General features: G+C 38.8%; 1 protein-coding gene across 1 annotated transcript in view; it reads left to right on the top strand.

Moving 5' to 3' along the window:
- ARHGAP42 (Rho GTPase activating protein 42) overlaps positions 1–21,318 on the top strand; it is a 259,019-nt gene that overhangs the window by 54,676 nt on the left and 183,025 nt on the right. Inside the window, exon 2 of the mRNA XM_036258802.1 lies at positions 5,603–5,698. Within this exon, the coding sequence (XP_036114695.1) occupies positions 5,603–5,698 (96 nt within the window). The remainder of the gene's footprint in view (positions 1–5,602; positions 5,699–21,318) is intronic.

Here is a 21,318-nt window from a genome sequence, read left to right as displayed (position 1 = left end):
AGAAAGCACAGCAGGGGGGTCAGTGTATATGGGAAGTATAAAGGGGTTAGGACGGCGTTTGAAGGAAATGGAGGCTTGAGAGAGATGTTGGAAGAGCATGGGAGGAGAGTGCAGCTCAAGAAGGTGGAAAAACAATATAAACAGGTACAAAAGGCAGTGGTTGGTTTGTGGTAGGTAATAAGTAGTACCTTAGTGTGCTCTGAGTCTTGATAGATATGGTTGGATATGTAGGATATGCCTTTGGAAGATTCTGAACATTTTCTTTTTTAAAAATATATTTCTATTGATTTTTTAGAGAGAGAGGAAGTGAGAGAGAGATAGAAACATAGATGTGAGAGAGAAATATCTATTGGCTGCCTCCTGCATGCCCCCCAGTGGGGATCGAGCCCACAACCCGGGTATGTGCCCTGACTAGGAATCAAACCAGGACCTCTCAGTCTATGGGAGGATGCTCAATCCACCAAGCCACACTGGTCAGGCATTCTAGACATTTTCTTAATTTTGCCTTGCCTAGTGCATTGTCACGTCTTTCAAGTCCCGTTTTCATTAATTCCTCTGGGGAGCCTACCCCTGTGCACTCAAGCAGATCTGGTTGTGTCTTTTTATTTGTTGTATCAAGCAGAGCAGTGTGGTTCAGTTGGGGTTCTGGAGTCAGTTATGTACTAGCTTGTGCAGCCTTGGGGAAGCCATTTAATCTCTGTGCTTCAGTTTCTTCATCTGTAAAACGTGAGTGAAGATATCCAATTTGTGTGGCTGTTATAAGTATTAATGGTTTAATTTACATTAAGTGCATGGAAAAATATCAGGCACATGGTAAGTACTATCTGTGGTGTTGGTGTTATTAACCTCTTGTGGAGACTTTGTCATTTGACCTCTGATAGGGTTTATTTACATAGCTCATGTACCTACTAGTCTCTGTCTTTTGGGGGGGGCAGGTTATATCCTGTTTTTACTTTAATTCCCATTGCTTTGTACTGTCTGCCTTCTGCATGATAGTGTGAAGATGATAATTTTACAAACTGTCTGTGAGTCTTGCTGAAATCTAATCCCAGATCAACTGGATTTCAGGAAGGACTGCATTATACCTGTAGACTGGCTGGTTGTACTTGTTCTGCCATAAATATAGCTCACATTGTAAAAGTAATTCTATAAATACTTCTAAAATAATAGGTAGACTCCAGCTCTTAAGTGTGTGTGTAAGGAGAGTTATAATTAAACATTTATTGTTTTGTATTTCTTTAATGAAATGAAGTTTTAGTGTTTCATTAGCATCATATAGTCATGGGTGAACAGGTTAACCCTTTGATATAAAGACATTGCAGACTAAAGCCCAGTGTAATTTCTTCCAAGTTGTAGTGTGAATACATGTGAACACATCTTATGCTTACCTTGCAGGTTAGGCAAATGGAGAGGATGTAGTGTGAGTGGTACGTGTAGCATCTTTACTACATACAACCTTGCTCACTAGGAAATGTCATTCCTTTACTTTCACCATAGGATGTAGCCATGGCGACTCTGACTGGGATACTTTTCTTTTTGTCCTCAATTACTAATAATTGGGTAGAAATAGGGAGAAAGAGACACACTTGCCTAAACTAGATTTCCTGCTTGTGATGTTCTATTCACTTGATCTTTCTTTTTGCTTTTAAAGTAAAATGTTGATTCTATCATCACACAATTTGCTATTTTAATATTCAACAGTAAACTTAAAAACTCAGGTTTTAAATTCAAGGTGTATATAATTATATGTGAATCAATTTTATTTCAAAGGTTTTAGAACCAGTACCTTGGTTTTGTGCATCTGATCATTGCTTAGAAACTTTAAATTTAGCGAATAGTTGTTTCATGTGGTTTTTAAGTCAATGGAAGGTGTTGGGTTTTCCAGTTCAGAACTGCACACAGTAAGAAATGAAGCCAAGATTAAAGGCATGAGCTGGAGCCCTCATTTTGCAGGTTGGTCAGTATCACTTCTACAAATATTGTAAGTTCTTTACCTTGATAATATTTTTGTTCTCATTAATATGTTGGTTTTTTTTTTCTTTGAAAATGAGAAAAATAAAAGGAAAATCAAGAAACAAGATACTTGAAGTTGAAAATAAGTAATATTTTGAGCTTTCTCTTTGCTTTTGGAATTATCGTCTGAACTAGCTGAAAACCATATTTTCTTGTATGATACTTTCTCAGTGTGCTTCCAAAACGACTGTGAAGGGCTTATCATGCATTCTTGATTCCATCCAAGGTTGCACTAGACACCCAGCTCTTACACAGAAATATTGACTAATCAGATTGTCTCTGTTACAGTGCAGTTGCACTGCCCCAGGAGAGAATTTCAAACTGGTATCAATAGACTGCTTTCTTGAGCATTTTCCAAGGTTAACTATGCTCTAACAGCTGCAACCTTCATTCCTGAAATTTTACCTTTTCCTTTCTTTTCAGAGGCATTCAACATGGAAATAACCAACATATTTTAAGTGCTTAACTGTGTGTCAGACACTATTCTAAGTGTTTCATCTGTTAACACATTTATTTATTTCCCACAGTAACCCTGAGAGATGGGTTCTGTTCAGTTGAACAGATGAGGACACGTAAGTACAGAGAGGTTATGGAACTTGCCCACAATCAGGCCACTGATAGGCAGAAGCAGGTAGCTGATATGGGTGATCTGCCACTACAGCTCATACTCTCAGTCACTTGGCTATATTGATAAGAATAGCTTACACAGTGGGCTACTGTGTTCTTCTTTAGGCATGGGAATTATTAGAGTGAATTTACTATGATCTCTGTGAAAGGGGACAACACTCCTTAACTTTCTTAGTCAAGGAGCAAGGCCATGGGAGGCAAAGAATAGTCTAGGAAGAAATGGTCACTCATTGGGAGTTTTCTAGTGTTCCCTAGAACAAAGCTTCCAGATAACTCATTGAGTCTGAGAGGAGACTCAGAGGAGTTTGTGGTGAGGAGTGGAGAGAAGGAAGGATACCTGTTACAGGGTTCCTAAGCATCCTGATCTACTCCTGTAACCCTCTCTCCCCTTCTCAAGCCTGCTGTGTAGGAACTGCATATGTGACTTCAAATCCAGTTTAGCACAAGGTCTTTATATTATACATAGAAAAGTAATGTAGAAAAAATAAAGGGACGTTAAATAGAATGCTTTTCCCAAGTCCCAGGGAGAATTCCCACATGTAGCTTGGCTTAAAGTTATCCTACAAGTCTGCTTTCTTTTTCTTCTCATAACATCTGATATACGTTTTATGATTTCTCTACCCTTAGCCAGAGCTGTGCACTGTCAGATAAATGCATACATTTGCACAGTGCCCTTCTATGGATGGGCAGTTAACTTTTCCAACTTTATGAGCTGGACTTCCATGATAATAACTGAAGCCATGTATTGAGTTGCCTAGTGTGTACCAGGCACAACCTCAATTAGTCTTTATAACAACCCTGTATGATAAGTATTATTCTCTGTTGTATAGATAAGAAAAATGAGTATCAGGAAGGATGTGACTATTCAAGGCTTCACAGCTAATTGGTGAAGTCTTGTTCTGATGAAGCCTTTGTTTTTCTCATTGATAATTCTCTAAGGAGGCTCTCTTCATCTTTCATCTTAAAAGTCAAAAACAGAGCTATTCTTAAGCTGATAGACTTTTCCACTCTCTTAAATTGAAAGTACCTCTTAAGTAGAATGTGAGCTAGTCCTAAAATTTTACCTCTCTTGTGGCAAGAGTTGTAGTAAAAAAGTTGCATCCTCTTTCCAGAGCATGATTGATTTTTCCAAACTAGATTAGAAAAACCACACACACACAAATTCAGTCTCTTGCACACGTGTTTATATTTGTTGTTGTTTTTAAAAGCCTCTCTGAGGCTTCAGGCCTGTGGTCTTCAGAATTGTCCTTGGTGTGAGGGTATTGGTGAGTTCTTGGATCACAGTGGTAGCCAAAGTGACCTTCATATTGCAGACCTATTCATGTGTGAGTTCTTATGTTGATAAATACTTGAACTTGGAGTTTCATGAATGGTGGGTTATCATAATACGTCATGGGGCCATGTCTAGGCATGGGGCCATAATTGTTCTCTTAAAGAGAAAAAAATATTCTAACACTTGTTAAAAGAGTAAGGAATATTTTATTCAGACTGTTGCTGTAGATGCAGAGAGTGTCGCATCAGGGGAGAGAGATCAGGCCCAACCCTGAATGCAACAGAACAAGTGGGTTTTATAGCCAAGGCGCAGGTTGGGAGACATCAAGGGTAGGAGGATTCTGGGTGAAGGCAGGCCAAGGACTTATTCATTAAAGGTGGGGGATGAGGAGTTTGATCAGATATCCAGGCTGGGGATTCTCTCTAAATTGATTTGGGAAGATTTTTGTTAAAACAGGGCTTTATGGGCCCAGCGGGGAAGGGGAGTGAGGTAGAGGCCTAGTCAAAAGGAGGGCTCAGAGGAGCCTGACTGAAATTGGTCAGAAAGAGTCTTTGTCAGGTCCTATTGCTTGAATCAAATGAGCGGGTTCAGGTATTAGACTTGAACCCGTGGGAGATATCATTCTATGAAGTGTAGGGTGAATTCCTGAAAAATGTTTTCCTGCTGGTGCAAACTTCTGTAAAGGGCAGGCACAGATGATTGGAGTAACTCTTCGAGGCAGGATCTTTAAGGCTTCTGTGATGCTGCACTGTTAGATCAATTTATTTTAAATTTTATTTAACAAACTTAAATAGTGCTTAGGTGCCAGGCTCTGTTCTAAACCTTTTGCAAATATTGAATTAATCCTTAAAACAACTCCATGAAGTGGTTATGCCATTGCCACTCACTTTCTACAGATGAGGGAACAGGCCCATAGGAGTTAAATAATGTGTCCAAGGTCATGTCAGTGACAGGACTTGGCTTTCAACCCAGGCAGCCTGGCTCCAGAGTCTGAGTTTTTAGTCAGTCAATTAGGTTGCATCCTGGGCTTCTGCTTCTCAGGGATTTACTTCTCATTATTCTGGACTTTTCTTTATTCTCTTCAAGAATACAGAAGAATTCATCTTCTGGATTTAGCCACACTTTGGACTTTGTTCAGATTGAAGTCAGTATTAAAGAGTATGCTTAGTTGCAGGTCTCCTATAAATCACAAGATTATATATATATATAAGCAACCTTTCAGGTGGCCTTTCACCTTAGAAGAAGATCAAAACCAGTAATTTATTGGTAAAAATAGATTCCCCACTTGCTTCACAGTCTGTGTAGGATAATATCAGTGACCCTTTTCTAATCAAAATTCAGCTGCCCCCCCACCTCCCCAGCAACCTCAGTAGCATTCCTTTTTTTTTTTTTTTTCTTCTCTTTTTAAATAAATGCTCCATTTATAAGGAATGAATGGTAATTCTTTGATAAAGGCTTTGGGAAGACTGGCACGAAAACTTTCTGAAAAGGGTAGATCCCCTTTGAGCAGAGCAGATCCAGTTCCTAAAATATTTCTTTAGTAGTCTCTTTAAATTCTGCTTGTATTTGTCAAGCTAGTACTTTAAAAAGCTCTGGTTAATATAGTATTAACATCAAAGTTATATAATATTACATGTGGAAACTCAAGTATTCCATGGTACCTTATGACTGTTAAACTTTCAATTACAGATCTGTCTATGGCAGTACAGAAATTTTCCCAGTCCCTGCAAGATTTCCAATTTGAATGTATTGGTGATGCGGAAACAGATGATGAAATTAGTATTGGTGAGTATTACTGTTCTTCAGTATCCTAAGTAATAAGTGTAAAAGTCCCGCTTAAGATAGTGATTTAATTGAAACCAAATAGTCATACACTCAAATATTAAACTTGTAAAATATGCTGACTTTGATTAAAGGTAAAGGGTGATATTTGGTTATTGTGGAAGAGAGTATTATACATTGTTTTAAAATTGAGCTTTGTGGTTTCTTCCAAAAGAAAATTACTTAATCATTATATAATTCATTCAGCTCAGCTCTTTGAGAAGATATGTAAAATAATGTTCGTCTCTGCTTCAAAGTCAATCATTCATTCAAATTAATACGTATTGGTCATCTATTATTAAATATACAGAGTACTGGCTTAAATTATTCTTTTTTAACTTAATATTGATTTCTCTTTTAACGTGAGTTATAGTTTTCATAGGCAAAAAAAAAAATCAGTCATGACGTATTAAACCAGCATTATTATAGGACACAGAACATTATTGGGGATCAGGAGACTTGAGCCCTAGTCCACCTTTGCCACAGTCATTTAGCATTCTGACATGCTCCTTTCTGAGTCACATGGTTTCATTTCCCTTGAACGAATAGGCTGGGTTATGTGATCTCCGCAGTTTTATCTGTATCTGAGTTTACTGTTGGAAAATGGGATTCTGTTGCATTCTTCCTCCCACCTTTTAACAATCCCTACTTGCCAGTTTGTAGACATGGGGTCCATTCGTAGGCTAGATTAGAGATGCCACATAATCAGAAGACTGTATAAAATGTGTGTACATTTTAGAGACTAATACTACGTGTACTCACCTTCCAGGTATAGAAACAGAACACCCGGAGAGCTTATTAAATGCAGATTCTGATTCAGAAGGTCTCGGGTGGAGCGTGTGGTTCTGGTTTCTAACAGACTTGAAAGCAGGGTCGACCCTGCTGGTCTGAGGACCACACGCTGATTAGCAGAGATTTATGATCCCTGACAGGCCTCTCCACAGTCACATTCCTCTCTTTCCTCTGCCATTTCTTCTGTAGTTTTCTCAGTTATATGCATTTTTAAATAATATATTTTTATTATTTTTGTAAACCTACATACGAAGTCCAAACCTAGCTGTGCAAGGATGGAGCAGTGTTATCTCCACGAAAGGGAGGCTGTCAGGAGAGATAAGCTGAATGAGATGCGTGTGTGACTTCAGGAGAGTTTCTCCAGGAGAAATCACTGGGCAGAGTGCAGAGTCCTGAGACAAGCCCGTGTGTGTGATGTGCGGTGTGCGAGTTTCCTTATGGTCACATTGGCAGCGTTTCGGAGGAGCTGTACCAGGAGCTCACTTTATTCGCTGAGTGTTAGTTACTCTAACGGGGGGTGGGCGTGGTTGGGCTCTTGGAATCAGAAATGGCTTCTTCTCCTCCAGTTCTCTAATGAAAGGGGGCTGGGCCACGCCTGCCACTGGGCTGAGGGGTAGTCAGGGAGCCTCTGGGAAGAAGGGGTAGGACTGCTACAGGGCCTGAAGCAGCATGACTTCCTCTTTACAGCTGAACCAGAAGGGACATCTGTGGTCATACACCACTGACATTTGGAGCAGTAGTTGTCGTGTGTGCCACTTCTTGACATTTGTCATCGGTGCTAGCCCCCAATACACATTTTGTAGCACCCACCTAGCCAGACAAAAGCCTATATTATTTTGTTAAAATATGAATATATTAGCATTATTGTTTAGAATAAAGAAAGAAGACTCACATACTCACATACCTGCAATTATTTTGACTTAGTAATGAAACCTGTGAATTCTGAGAAAGTAGAGGTCAGATCTCTCTCTCTCTCTCTTTAAAACACATTTTAGCTTTAATACCTGACTCAGGGGCTGACTCTTCATGTAGACTCTCCGCTAAATTGTTGAATAAATGACATTTTTTCTTATAAAATTTAATTTTTCACTTATGTATATATTTTTCTAATAGAATTATATATATGTGTATATATATATATAATTGTAAACCTATGTAGCAAGTCCATGTATATCTGTGTGTGTGTGTGTGTGAATATATATATATGTATATATATAAAATTTTGTTTTTTCTTTATAAAGGATTATTGCAAACATTTCTGGGTTTTTACATATATAATTTTTAATAATTGTATCACTTTAAAATATTCCATCAGATTCATATACATGAATTTATGAAATCTCTATAGTACATTCAGGTTGCTTCTAGTTGGCCTTTTACTTGTTATTAACAGTACAGTTCAGACACATTACTCTTAATTTTCATTGTGCTTCTTACTTAAAATACCTTCACGTAGTAACTGCAGAGATAGGTTTCAATCACTATGTTATGTGGTCTTCCTGGCAGATGTTGGTTGATTTCCCCAGCTTGTAGTGGACATGATATCTTAACTTTGGACTTTTAGTCTCTTTCCACTTTGGCTAAACGGACATTGTTGTGGCTCTTGCAGATTAGATTCGAAAGGTGTGAATCGATCAGTAGGTAAAAGCTTATTATATGCAATGAATATTAAGTTACATGCTAATGCTTAGAGAGCTTTGAGGAGTTAGAGCAGGGTGACTACTATATAGGGGCAGGTGTAATGTTGTTTGCTAGTTTTATATCAGGAGACTTATTTAGCTCCTGTTATAGGGAATGTGACTTAAACACCATTGCTTTGTTAGGAAAACCTAAATTAGAGTAAAAATATTTATAAACATAAATTATTTCTGAAACAACTAATGTAAAAATATGAATATATTTTTATATCCTCACTATCTAACACTTTTTATCCTTTTACAGAGGCCCCAAGTACAGTCTAAACAGTTAAAAGTAATGATGTATGTAATAAAGACAGTAGACTTTCAAGTCACGCCTAACATGGAAGGCTTATGAGGATACAACCAGCTATTGTGGCGAGGACAGGCATCCAGGAATGTATCCCTGAGACTGATGGGAAGGCTGGTGTGGGTGGAGTGCAAGAACCATCCTTACCCACCTTTGTCACGGTCAGTCCTACCTGGGAAGGTACAGTGTCAGTTGTCTTTAAAATAGCTGTCACAGCCCCCGTTTCTGCTGCTGCTTTATTCCTCTGATTTGGTAAAAGAGGAACGAGGTAGGGATGCTGTAACTCTTAGCTCTGTGTAATAGCCACAATGGTCTCTGCCAGAGTAGTCTTGAGACTTAACCAAGGATGTAACCACTAAATATGATGACTTACCAGAAAAGCTCATTTTTTATTAGTGAGCAATGTCAGTGCAAAATAACTCGTAAAATCAAGCTGTTTGCAGACTTTCTGTAAGTTATTGTGGTGGGAATGGGTGGGAGGGCATTAGGAAGATGAGTAAGATGTCTGCTTTCAATGTGCTGACAGTGGACTAGGGTGGAAGACAGATCTTGTACAAAGTAAGGAAAAGAGGTGCTGTTTCTATATCAATATAATTACCTAATGAGTGGAAGCTGGTCCAGGAAGATTTTAGACCCAGAGGCCTGTGCCTGGCCTGTAAATTGGCTCCCTCTTCAGCTGCACCTTTCTGTTCCCACTTTGGCATTGTGCTTGCTGGCTTTTTGGTTTGTTTGTTTTGGTATCAGTGAGACATTGCTGGCTTGGAAGGAAGCAAAATGGGAACAGTGTCACGCAGTGGGGAATTCCTGCGGCTCAGAGAGCAGGTTCGTTGTTTCCAGGACTAAAGTCCCAAGCATCCCACACTCTGCTTTTAGCATCCTCCTTTCCATTCAAGAGCAGCAAGAGGTCATTGCGCCTCCCTTTTGGAAGGATGAATGAGCCGCAGGTGAGCGTTTGATGGCTCCCTTTTATCTGCCCACTGCAGCGCTGCCCTAGTGGGAAGCAGCTTATGGAGTCCATCCAACTTCACTTCCCACAGCTGCTCGTACTGCCCACTTTTTATACTGCTTTGGTTGTTTGAACAGAGCAGAGACGTTGAGTTAGGAGAGGTTAGGAGTTGAGCAGTTGGACACTTGGGGCTTGGAAATTTGTGGTTAGGGGAGGGATTATAAACTAGTCTCAGATTCAGTCCTCCTCAAATAATTATATGAGTAGCCTAGATACAAAATGTACCATTATTTAATTATAATTGCACAGTCATATGTATGTAAATGCAGACAGCCAGGACTCACTGCCTCAGTGTTAGTACATGTGCATGCATGGAAATCAGTTGCCAAAGTGACTCAGTAGTACCTAGCCTCAAAACCTTACTTGTAAGAGATAAAAGGCTATCTCTGCAAAAAATATAATACTATCCCTTTGAAAACAGTTTACCCTGGTTCATTTAAACAAGTAGAAGCTCAAAGATGACTGTGAATCTGCCAGTGAGACAGGTTGTTTTGCTAGGTTAATGTACATGAATATAGGATAATAACAGGTTGTAAATCTTAGTGTACTATTTCAGAATTTATGTTCACACCAAAGTTGAGGTATGCCAGTTACTGTGTTTTGTTCTTGTATTCAGTGCTTAAAATTTGAAATCACTTTTAACCAAAGTCTTAAAAGAAGTCTTCATTTAAAAAATATATTTTTAGATATGTTTAGTCAAGCTGAACTAGTGCCAATAAAAATATTAGTTATTGATAAGAGGCAAAGCTTGTTCATTCTCTGTAATCTTGGAAACCATTGGAAAGTCCAGTTGCAGTTGTGTGTAAGCAGCTCCTGGGGTGGCCCGTGTTGACTCTCGTGACAGTCTTGGACAGTGTGGACCTTGCACTTAAGACATTAAACATTTACCCAGAAGGAGAGTCAGTTTGCTGGTAAATATTTTAGGTGGGGACTTCATTCCTTTAGACACACCTAAATAGAAAATTCCTGTGGTGGAGACAGACAACACACAACCACTTGTCAGCTGAGGTTATGGCTCCCAACACTGAGTGGAGAAATGAGGCCACTGGTTAGGTAATTCAGATCAAAATATGTTTTGTAATAATTTCCCAGATATTTTTGACATAACTAATGTATTCCTGTCCAGGTATTTAGTCTGTTTGAATGCAGGTATGCAGACAGCAATACTGATGACTGGTGCTTAAGAGGTTCTTAAAATGAAGAGTATGTTAACATCCTATAAAACACTTTGATATGGAAATCGATGTACAAATTGTATGAGTACAGATTGATAAATAGCAAGTTGAGCCTAATGCAAGTTTTGAATACTACTGCATTATCTGGAACGTGTCCTACATTTTGGGTTCTTTTCTGTTCTTTAGGAGAATATGTTGAAAGGTAAGACCACAGGAGACAAATTTAAAATAATCACATCTCAAGTCATAGGGACTTCATTTTGTTCCTGAGCAGAGCTTTGCCCAGGTGCAAGTATTTGTTGTTGGATTACCTCTCTGAGGCTGGGTGTGCATAGTCAAGTGACTTCACTGGGAGCCCGAAAGGTCTTGGTATATTGACAGAAGCCTGCCAGTGATCACTGATGCCTGCTCAGAGGGTGTGAAGTAGAAGAAATTTTTTAAGGGAGTGGTTGGAAATTTTTTCTTGTTAGAGAAATTACTGTGGGAAAATGCATATATCTTTTGCCAGATAAATCCATTCACTTTGAGGATGCATCTGTCAGGTCCAGCAGGAAAGGTATTGTTGGATCCAATTTCCCAAGTGTTAAATTAGGAATATAAGCTAGGGTGGGAGGTATGACAGGTTGCTTTGTGTGTTTTGAAGGGATTCCTATATAGCATAAAAACACTTTGAGAGACAGTAACCTGTGTTTCAGGTTAAAACTGGTATTTATAAACCCAGGAAATACACTTAAAAGATCATAATGAATTTAGCTACAAAAGAACCTGTTTTTCATACTGACAGACCTCAGAGTACAGGGACTGGGGGATGGATGAGATAAACCAAAGAACTTATATGCATGCATGTGTAATCAATGGACATAGACAACAATGGTGGGGGGTGGAGGAACATCTGTAACAAAAATAAATTAATAAAAATGGAAAAAAAAACCAGATAAAATCAAACTATCAACTACTAAGCCATTAAATGATCAAAAGCTTCCGTAAAGATTTTCTTCAGGCTCAGCCGGTGTGGCTCAGTGGTTGAGCTTCAGCCCATGTGCCAAGAGGTTCCCAGTTCGATTTCCAGTCAGGGCACATGCCCAGGTTGTGGGCCCAATCCCCAGTGGGGGACATGCAGGACGCGGCCAGTCGATGTTCTCTCTCAGCGATGTTTCTCTCTCTCTCTCCCTCTCCCTTCCTCTCTCTCTAAAATCAATAAAGAAAAAAAATTTTAAAAAAAGATTTTCTTCAGTATGAGTTAGAAATACTCATCCATACAGGTTACTACTAGTCATTGTCTAATGCTATCGTGAGCATTAATTAGGTGGAGGGTAGCCATGGAGCTCTCCTCGGGCATTTCTTTGGAAAAAGTCTGAAAATCAGAGATAATACCGTTACAACCACAACTGAAGTCTTCAGAAAGAGACCTGTGATTTTTATTAAATTCTAGGGAACATATTACCTTCTCATTGGCTGAATCAGAAGAAAATCCATCAGTTATTACAGATCCTTATTGCAACCCATTTAAGTGTGGTTATATAAATCAGGAAGTCCTCTTAAAGTGGAACGTTCATAAATGCCTAAGTTGTTTATACAAATAACATTTTCTTTTGAACTCTGTAGAGGAGGCATATTTTACTTTTTAATGACCCTCAGTTGCACAATTGAGTTATTGTTTTCCATCACTCTTATTTTTGCACCCACACAGAAACCACCCACAATTAAGGATCGGAACAGCTGGGAAAGTTACGCATTTCAGGTGGAGTTCTTCTCTAAAAAAAAAAAGCCACTTTTGAGATGTTTTCATCATGTTCGCTCAGTATTTTAAAGATCATAACGTGATTTAATTTGAAATCCAAAGGCTTAGGTTTTTGTTTTGTTTTTTCATTTCAGGTTCTGAAAAACAATATGAAATGTATGCCACTAGTCACATGTCTCAAAGAAAAAAATGGCTTAACTTATTAACATACAATAATTCCCTGAAACCCATTTATTTCTTTTATGATGTGTTCTGCTAAACAAAAAGTAGTTCAGTCTTTTCTTCTGAGAACTGTCTATCTCCTCCAGCAAATGTTATGTTCTTTGAGGTTAGAAAGTTTTACTCCCATTTCTATTCCTGCGTAATGCTTTAGAGCTGTATTTGCAGCAGAGGCTTAGTAAGTATTTGTTGTGTAAACAGTCCCCCTGAAAAACCTAGGGAAACTTTATGTAGAAACAAATCACCTTAAGGTACATAAATATTCACGATAGACCAGGCCAAGGTGGATGAATGGGGAGGTGAGAAAAGGCCCTCTGAGGAAGGGATGTTTCAGTCACTCATGGAGAAATAGTCGGTGGAGAGGGAGAAGGCAGAACATTCCAGATATAGGGAAGGGTTGAATGAAGGCTTTGAGGAGGAAAGGAGATAGCAAGGGGGAAATAGCACGTGTGACCTTATGAGCAGGCAGAGGAGACCTAATAGGCCAAGTTAGGGATGTGCAGTTTTAACCTAAAGGCAAGGAGAAGACACTGTAGGACATTAATCAGAGAAGTGACTTCGTATTTGCATTTTATTTTTATTTATTTATTTTTTTAAATAAAAAATATTTTTTATTTATTTTTGTGTGTGATACATTATTGTTTTACAACTTGGTAGCATTTTTTTTTTTAAATTTTATTTTTGTTACAGATGTTTCTCTTTTTTTTACCCCAAAGGTTAATTTGACTGTCTCATGGAAGAAGACTTAAGAAGGCTGGCCCAGATGAGCTTTTCTTAAAATGTGTTACTTGCCCATTTCTTTGGGTTTGTGCTCAGGAGAAAATGGGGCATGGGTAGCCTGATTTAAAATGTAACCTATGGATACGTGTGTGTGTTTTCTTTTAATGCGCTTGCATTGACCAACAGAACCATAGGTAGAGTACATCTCTTTTATTTTATGTGTGAATAGAATGGTCTTCGTAAAACTGGAGTCTTGTGATTGGTTTGTAATTTCAAGCCGGAACGATGACATGCTGTTATTTTTGTCATAATTTTTGGGGTAGTAACAGAAACATGTTTTATTGCCTATTGGTCAACATCAGACACCAGAAAGATGAAGTGGTGTCCTGGGTGGTGGTAGGTACATAGTTTGCACTTTTGTCGGTATTTTCCTAGTTTGCTTAGTGGAGTTGACCCACCCAGATTGACGATAATATAAATTCTGCATCTGCTTTGAAAATCGCTTTTAAAGATGGTGTTGTGTCACAGTAGAAGTGTTTTCACAGTTGGTGTGGAGTTTATATCTTTCTATCTGGGAACTGCATTTTTTCTAGGATAATTCTCATAATTTATGTACATGTGGGAATGAGGAATTGCTCAGATTATTATTTTTTTGTTTGGTTTCTTTTGAATTATTAGAAAGTACTACTTCTGCCCTGGCTGTTTTGGCTCAGTGGTTAGAGCGTCGGCCCGCGGACCAGAGAATCCCGGGTTCAGTTCCCGCTAAGGGCATGTACCTCAGTTGCAGTTTGTCCCCAGCCCCGGTTGGGGTCTTGTGGGTGGCAGCCAGTTGATGTGTCTCTCTCACATCGATGTTTCCCTCTTTCTCTCTTCCTCCCTGTCTCCCTTTCATTCTATCTGAAGATAAATGCAAAAATGTCCTCGGGTGAGAATTAAAAAAAAAAAAGTACTACTTCTGACTCAGAAATAGTGTCCTGGTTTCTTAGAATCCCAAGCTTAGTATTAGGGACCTTGGAGAGCAGGGAGTTCACTGGCGGGTTGCTTTTGACACAGGTGAAATGCTTTTCTAACGTCATAACAGTAGGAGCCCTTTGCTCACCTGGCTCCTAGGTCACGGGCCCGGAGTTTCCTTGTTAATACCTTCAGTCAAGACGCATCAGGTACTTGTGTGTGTCAGACACTGTTTTGGGTGCTGACACATCAGTGTGCAAAACAGAAAAAAATCCCCACTCTGATGGGTTTGCATTTGTTCAAGGAGTTAGATGATAAAAGACTTAAGTCCATTATATATGAGGTTGTGAGAAGTGTTTATAGAGATACAAAAAGAAGGGAGATTTACAAAATGTTTCTTCAGTATTTCTTTATTTTATTTTATTTTATTTTTTCCTTTATTGATTTTACAGAGAGAGGAAGTGAGAGGGAGAGAGAGTTAGAAACATCGATGAGAGAGAATATCGATTGGCTGCCTCCTACGTCCCCCCACAGGGGATCAGGCCCACAACCTGGGCCCGTGTCCTAACTGGGAATTGAACAGGCGACCTCCTAGTGCATGGGTCAATGCTCAACTGCTGAGCCACAGCGGCTGGACTCTTTAGTATCTTTTTATATACAGATATCTAATTTTAATATAGTGGTGTTAGTGCAAACTGCTTATAAATGGAACCTTGATGTATCCTTTATTTCCTGTGTAATTAGTCAAATTTACATGATCATGAAAACATTGACCCTATGGGTATATTGAAAGTATTTGGTACAAAAAGCATAAAGGTAGTCAGTACTTCCAAGGCCTACTGGCTGCAACAGACCTAGACTTTTCGGAAGCCTTTAGAATGTTGAAGCATTTGTTCGCCTTATATTTGACCACTGCCTCCTTCTGCACCAGACTGAGGTACTTTTTTCTTTGCTAAGACGTATTTAGTCTGACTGTGCACTTGAGCATTCTTTGCCTTGATATGTGCGGTATTGAAGAAAACTAAGAGGGACTATCCTCTTAGCTGGAGTACAGAGATTCAGATCCAGAGCATAAGCATGGAGGACTTTGCCATATAGTGTAAAGTTTAATGTGCACGCTCTCAGGAGACGCTTGAGGCCTTTGATTGAATTTGCTCTTTAGGAGGTTTATTCTGGCATCAGTATGTGTGACGAATTATAGCATGGAAATCTTTGCCAGCTGAGAGTGAGCTAAGGATTGCCTTCATCACCAAATCTTTTATGAACCAAGAGAGAACATTTCTAAATGTGAATGAAATAATAAAAGTACAGTTTCAATTTTGACATAAAATGTTTGGACCAGAAGGCAGTAGTCCTGGAAACTGTGTCTGAAATAAGTGAGTTAGGAGGCAGGACATGGATACCCAAGGGATTAATGGAAAACTCGTTGGCAAAAGGCAAGGACTAGTGTATGAGCAATGAAGAGAGGCTTGGGGGTGGGGGCCAGAGCATAGAGGGAGACGATGGAAAGAAACAAAAGAGCTGAATAACAGGCCTGAAACAGAAAAAAAAAGAAGCTTGCCTTGGATAGTTATCTAGGAATATGTGCCTGGGGGAAAAAGGCTAATTCCAAGTAATTTCTCTGTCATAGATAAAATTCATTCAGGGTAGTTGCTGAATCAGGATTCAGAGAGCTGTGGAGAGAAGAACTTAAGGGTCATGCTTGATTCTTGGGAATCAGATAATACATTATTTCTTCCATAATCACAAGGTCAGGCATACTACTGCTGCCATTGAAAGTATAGATGGGTTTCCCAGCAAGGAAGTAGAGATGGTTCTTATACATTTTATTAAAATATATACTGTTTTCAACTTAAATGTAGTTTGAATTCCTAATTCCTTACACAAAGCATGCATTCCTCCCCCAGCCCTTTGCCAGAATGCGAAGCAAGTTTGGAAAACCTTAAAAAGATGATTTCTGCCCTGACCAGTGTGGCTTAGTTGGTTGGGCATTGTCCTGTGCACTGAAAGGTCACTGGTTCAATTCCTGGTCAGGGCACATGCCTGGTTGTGGGCTCGATCCCTGTTAAGGGGAGTGTAGGAGGCAGCCGATCGATGTTTGGCTCTCACATCAATGTTCCTCTCTCTCTCTCTCTTTCTGTTTCTCTTTGCCTAAAAATAAATTTTTAAAAATCTTTTTTTTTTTTTTTTTTTTTTTTCTTTTTTTTTTTTTTTTTTTTTTTTTATTGAATAATTTTTGTTACAAATGATTCTCCTTTTTTCCCCCAGTGGTTCCCCCCTCCCCCTTCCCTCCCCGCCCCTTCCCCCGATTGTTGTCCATGTCCACTGTTCATGCCTATATGCATATAAATTCTGTTGTTCATCCCTCTCTCAGCTCCCCACTCCTTAGGGGATTGTCCTCAAACTGTTATGTTCATTATATTCCAGAAATCAGTGAGATCATATGAAATTTGTCTTTCTCTGCTTGGCTTGTTTCACTCAGGATGATACTTTCCAGGTCCCTCCATGTAGTCTCAAAGGACAAGAGATCTTTCTTTCTTACCGCTGCGTAGTACTCCATTGTGTATATGTACCACAGCTTTTTAATCCATTCGTCTACTGATGGGCACTTGGGCTGTTTCCAGATCTTAGCGATTGTAAATAGTGCTGCTACAAAGATGGGGGTACATATATTCTTTCTGATTGGTGTTTCAGGCTTCTTAGGGTATATTCCTAGAAGTGGGATCACTGGGTCAAATGGGAGTTCAATTTTTAATTTTTTGAGGTGACACCATATTGTTTTCCATAGTGGCTGCACCAGTCTGCATTCCCACCAACAGTGTACTAGAGTCCCCTTTTCTCCACACCCTCGCCAACACTTGTTGTTTGATGATTTGTTGATGGCGGCCATTCTGACCGGTGTGAGGTGATACCTCATTGTTGTTTTGATTTGCATCTCTCTGATGATTAGTGATGATGAACATTTCTTCATATGTCTCTTAGCCATTTGTATGTCCTGTTTGGAGTGGTGTCTATTTAGTTCCTCTGCCCATTTTTTAATTGGATTCTTTGTCTTCCTTTTGTGGAGTTGTGTGAGCACTCTATATGTATTGGAAATTAACCCCTTATCTGATATATCATTGGCAATTATGCTCTCCCATACAGTGGGTAGCCTTTCCGTTTTGATGATTGTATCTTTCGCTGTGCAGAAGCTTTTGAGTTTGATGTAGTCCCATGTGTTCATTTTCTCCTTTGTTTCTATTGCCTTAGGTGATGTGTCAGTAAAAATTCTGCTGCGTATGATGTCTGAGATTTTGTTGCCCACAGTCTCCTCTAGGATTTTTATGGATTCATGGGTTACATTTAAGTCTTTTATCCATTTTGAGTTTATTTTGGTGTAGGGTGTAAGTTGATGGTCTAGTTTCATTTTTCGGCAAGTAGCTGTCCAATTTTCCCAGCACCATTTATTAAAGAGGCTGTCCTTACTCCACTGTATGCTCTTGCCACCTTTGTCAAATATTAATTGAGCATATTGCCTAGGGTCCATTTCTGGGTTCTCTATTCTGTTCCACTGGTCTATATACCTGTTCTTGTGCCAGTACCAGGCTGTTTTGATTATGGTGGCTTTGTAGTATAACCTGAAATCTGGTATTGTGATCCCTCCAACTTTGTTCTTCCTTTTCAAGATTGCTGTGGCTATTCGAGGCCTTTTTTGGTTCCATATGAACTTTTGAAGTAATTGTTCTAATTCTTTGAAGTATGTTGTTGGTATTTTGATGGGGATTGCGTTGAATCTATAGATTGCTTTGGGTAATATGGACATTTTAATGATGTTAATTCTCCCAATCCATGAACAGGGTATGTTCTTCCACTTTTTTACATCTTGCTCTATTTCATTTTTCAAAGATCTGTAGTTTTCTGCGAATAGGTCCTTTATCTCTTTGGTTAAGTTTATTCCTAGGTATCTTAATTTTTTTGCCGCAATGGTAAATGGGATTGTTTGCCTAGTTTCTCTTTCTGTGAGTTCATCATTGGTGTATAAGAATGCCATCGATTTCTTGACGTTAATTTTGTATCCTGCTACTTTGCCAAATTCATTTATTAAGTCTAGTAAGCTTTTGGTGGAGTCTTTGGGATTTTCTATGTACAGTATCATGTCATCTGCAAATAATGACACTTTCACTTCCTCCTTTCCAATTTGGATCCCTTTTATTTTTTCTTCCTGTCTGATTGCTGTGGCTAAGACTTCCAGTACTATGTTAAATAGGAGTGGCGAAAGTGGGCATCCTTGCCTTGTTCCTGTTCTTAAGGGAAATGCTTTTAGTTTTTGCCCATTGAGTATGATGTTGGCTGTAGGTCTTTCATATATGGCCTTTATTATGTCTAGGTATGATCCCTCAATTCCCACACTGGTGAGCGTTTTTATCAGAAATGGATGCTGGATTTTGTCAAAGGCTTTTTCAGCATCTATTGATATGATCATGTGGTTTTTATTCTTCAATTTATTTATGTGGTGTATCACATTTATGGATTTGCGAATATTGTACCAGCCTTGCATCCCTGGGATGAATCCCACCTGGTCATGGTGGATAATTTTTCTGGTGTATTGCTGGATTCGATTTGCTAGTATTTTGTTCAGGATTTTGGCATCTATGTTCATCAGGGATATTGGCCTGTAGTTTTCTTTCTTTGTTGTGTCTTTTTCTGGTTTTGGAATTAAAGTTATGCTGGCTTCATAAAACGAGTTTGGCAGTCTTCCTTCTTCTTGAATTTTTTGAAATAGTTTGAGGAGAATGGGTATTAGTTCTTCTTTGAATGTTCGGTAAAACTCCCCTGTGAAGCCATCTGGGCCTGGGCTTTTGTTTGCTGGAAGAGTCTTGATTACATCTTCAATTTCCTCTGTTGTTATTGGTCTGTTCAAGTTTTCAATCTCTATCTGATCCAATTTTGGGAGGCTATGTGTTTCTAAAAATTTGTCCATTTCGCTTAGATTTTCGAATTTGTTGCCGTATAATTTTTCATAGTAGTTGTTAACGATCTTGTGTATTTCTGTAGGGTCAGTTGTTATCTCTCCTGTTTCATTTCTGATTTTATGTATTTGGGTTCTCTCTCTTTGTTTCTTGGTGAGTCTAGCTAAGGGTCCATCAATCTTGTTTATCTTTTCAAAAAACCAGCTCTTTGTTTTATTGATCCTCTGGATTGTTTTTTTGGTCTCTATGTCGTTTATTTCTGCTCTGATCCTTACTATTTCTTTTCTTCTGCTTGCTCTGGGGTTTTCTTTTTGTTTACTCTCTAGTTCTTTAAGTTGTGAGGTTAGGTAGTCTATTAGAGATTTTTCTTCTTTTTTGAGGTAGGCCTGTAGTGCTATAAACTTCCCTCTCAGAACTGCTTTTGCTGCATCCCATAGATTTTGTATTGTTGTGTCCTCATTTTCATTGGTTTCCAGGAAGTTTTTGATTTCTTCCTTGATTTCCTCGGTGACCCATTCATTGTTTAATAACATTCTATTTAGCTTCCATGTGTTAAAATGTCTTTGTATGTTCTTCTTGCAATTGATTTCTAGTTTCATACCATTGTGGTCTGAGAAGATGCTTGTTATAATTTCAATCTTCTTGAACTTGTAGAGACTTAGTTTGTGCCCTAACATGTGGTCTATCTTTGAGAATGTTCCATGTGCACTTGAGAAGAATGTGAATTCTGTAGTTTTGGGGTGTAGTTCTCTGTAGATATCTATTAAATCCATTTGGTCTAGTGCTTCATTTAGAGTCTCTGTTTCCTTGCTAATTTTTTGTCTAGAGGATCTATCCAGTGATGTGAGCGGGGTGTTGAAGTCCCCTGTTATGATTGTATTGCTATCGATTTCTCCTTTGAAGTCCTCCAGAAGATTTTTAATATATTTTGGTGCTCCTATATTGGGTGCATATATGTTTATCAATGTTATATCTTCCTGTTGGATAGATCCTTTCAATATTATGTAGTGGGCTTCTTTGTCTCTAGTTATGGCCTTCAATCTGAAGTCTATTTTATCAGATATCAGTATTGCTACCCCAGCTTTTTTTTCTTTTCCATTTGCTTGAAAGATTTTTTTCCATCCCTTCACTTTCAATCTGTGTGAGTCTTTTGTTGTGAGGTGGGTTTCTTGTAAACAGCATATAGATGAGTCTTGCTTTCTTATCCAATCAGCTACTCTGTGTCTTTTTATGGGAGCATTCAGTCCATTTACATTTAAGGTGGTTATTGATATGTACTTATTTATTGCCATTTTTGTTTAGTGTGGTTCTATTTTTCTCCCCATTTCTCCTGGTAATTACAGCAGTCCTTTTAACATTTCTTGCAGTGCTGGTTTGGTGCTAATGTACTCCCTTAGCCTTATTTTGTCTGGGAAGCTCTTTATTTGACCTTCTATTTTGAACGATAGCCTTGCTGGGTAGAGTAGTCTTGGATTCAGATCCTTGTTTTTCATGACCTTGATTACTTCATGCCATTCCCTTCGAGCCTGTAATGTTTCTTGTGAGAAGTCAGCTGAGAGCCTTATGGGGGTTCCTTTGTAGGTAACCTGTTGCTTATCTCTTGCTGCTTTTAGGATTCTCTCTTTGTCTTGAATTTTTGGCAGTTTGATTACTATGTGTCTTGGTGTGGGCCTGTTTGGGTTCTTCTTACTTGGGGCTCTCTGAGCTTCTTGAACTTGAATGCCTTCTTCCTTCACCAAATTAGGGAAGTTTTCTGTCACTATTTCTTTGAATATATTCTCTAGCCCTCGCTTACTTTCTTCTTCTTCAGGGACTCCTATGATACGAATATTATTACGTTTCCAGTTGTCCCACAATTCTCTTAAGCTCTCTTCTTGTTTCTTAATCTTTTTTTCCTTTTGGTTTTCTGATTGGTTGATTTCTTCTAGCCTGTCCTCTAATTCACTGATCCGGTCCTCAGCTTCCCCTACTCTGCTTTTTAGACCTTCCAGTGTGTTTTTCATTTCTGATATGTCATTCTTCATTTCTTCCTGTTGGTTTTTCAT

Source organism: Molossus molossus, unplaced genomic scaffold (genome assembly GCF_014108415.1).
Source record: "Molossus molossus isolate mMolMol1 unplaced genomic scaffold, mMolMol1.p scaffold_m16_p_13, whole genome shotgun sequence".
Taxonomy (NCBI): Eukaryota; Metazoa; Chordata; class Mammalia; order Chiroptera; family Molossidae; genus Molossus; species Molossus molossus.
Note: the sequence above shows the minus strand (reverse complement) of the source record. Positions and strands in the feature narration are given on the sequence as shown.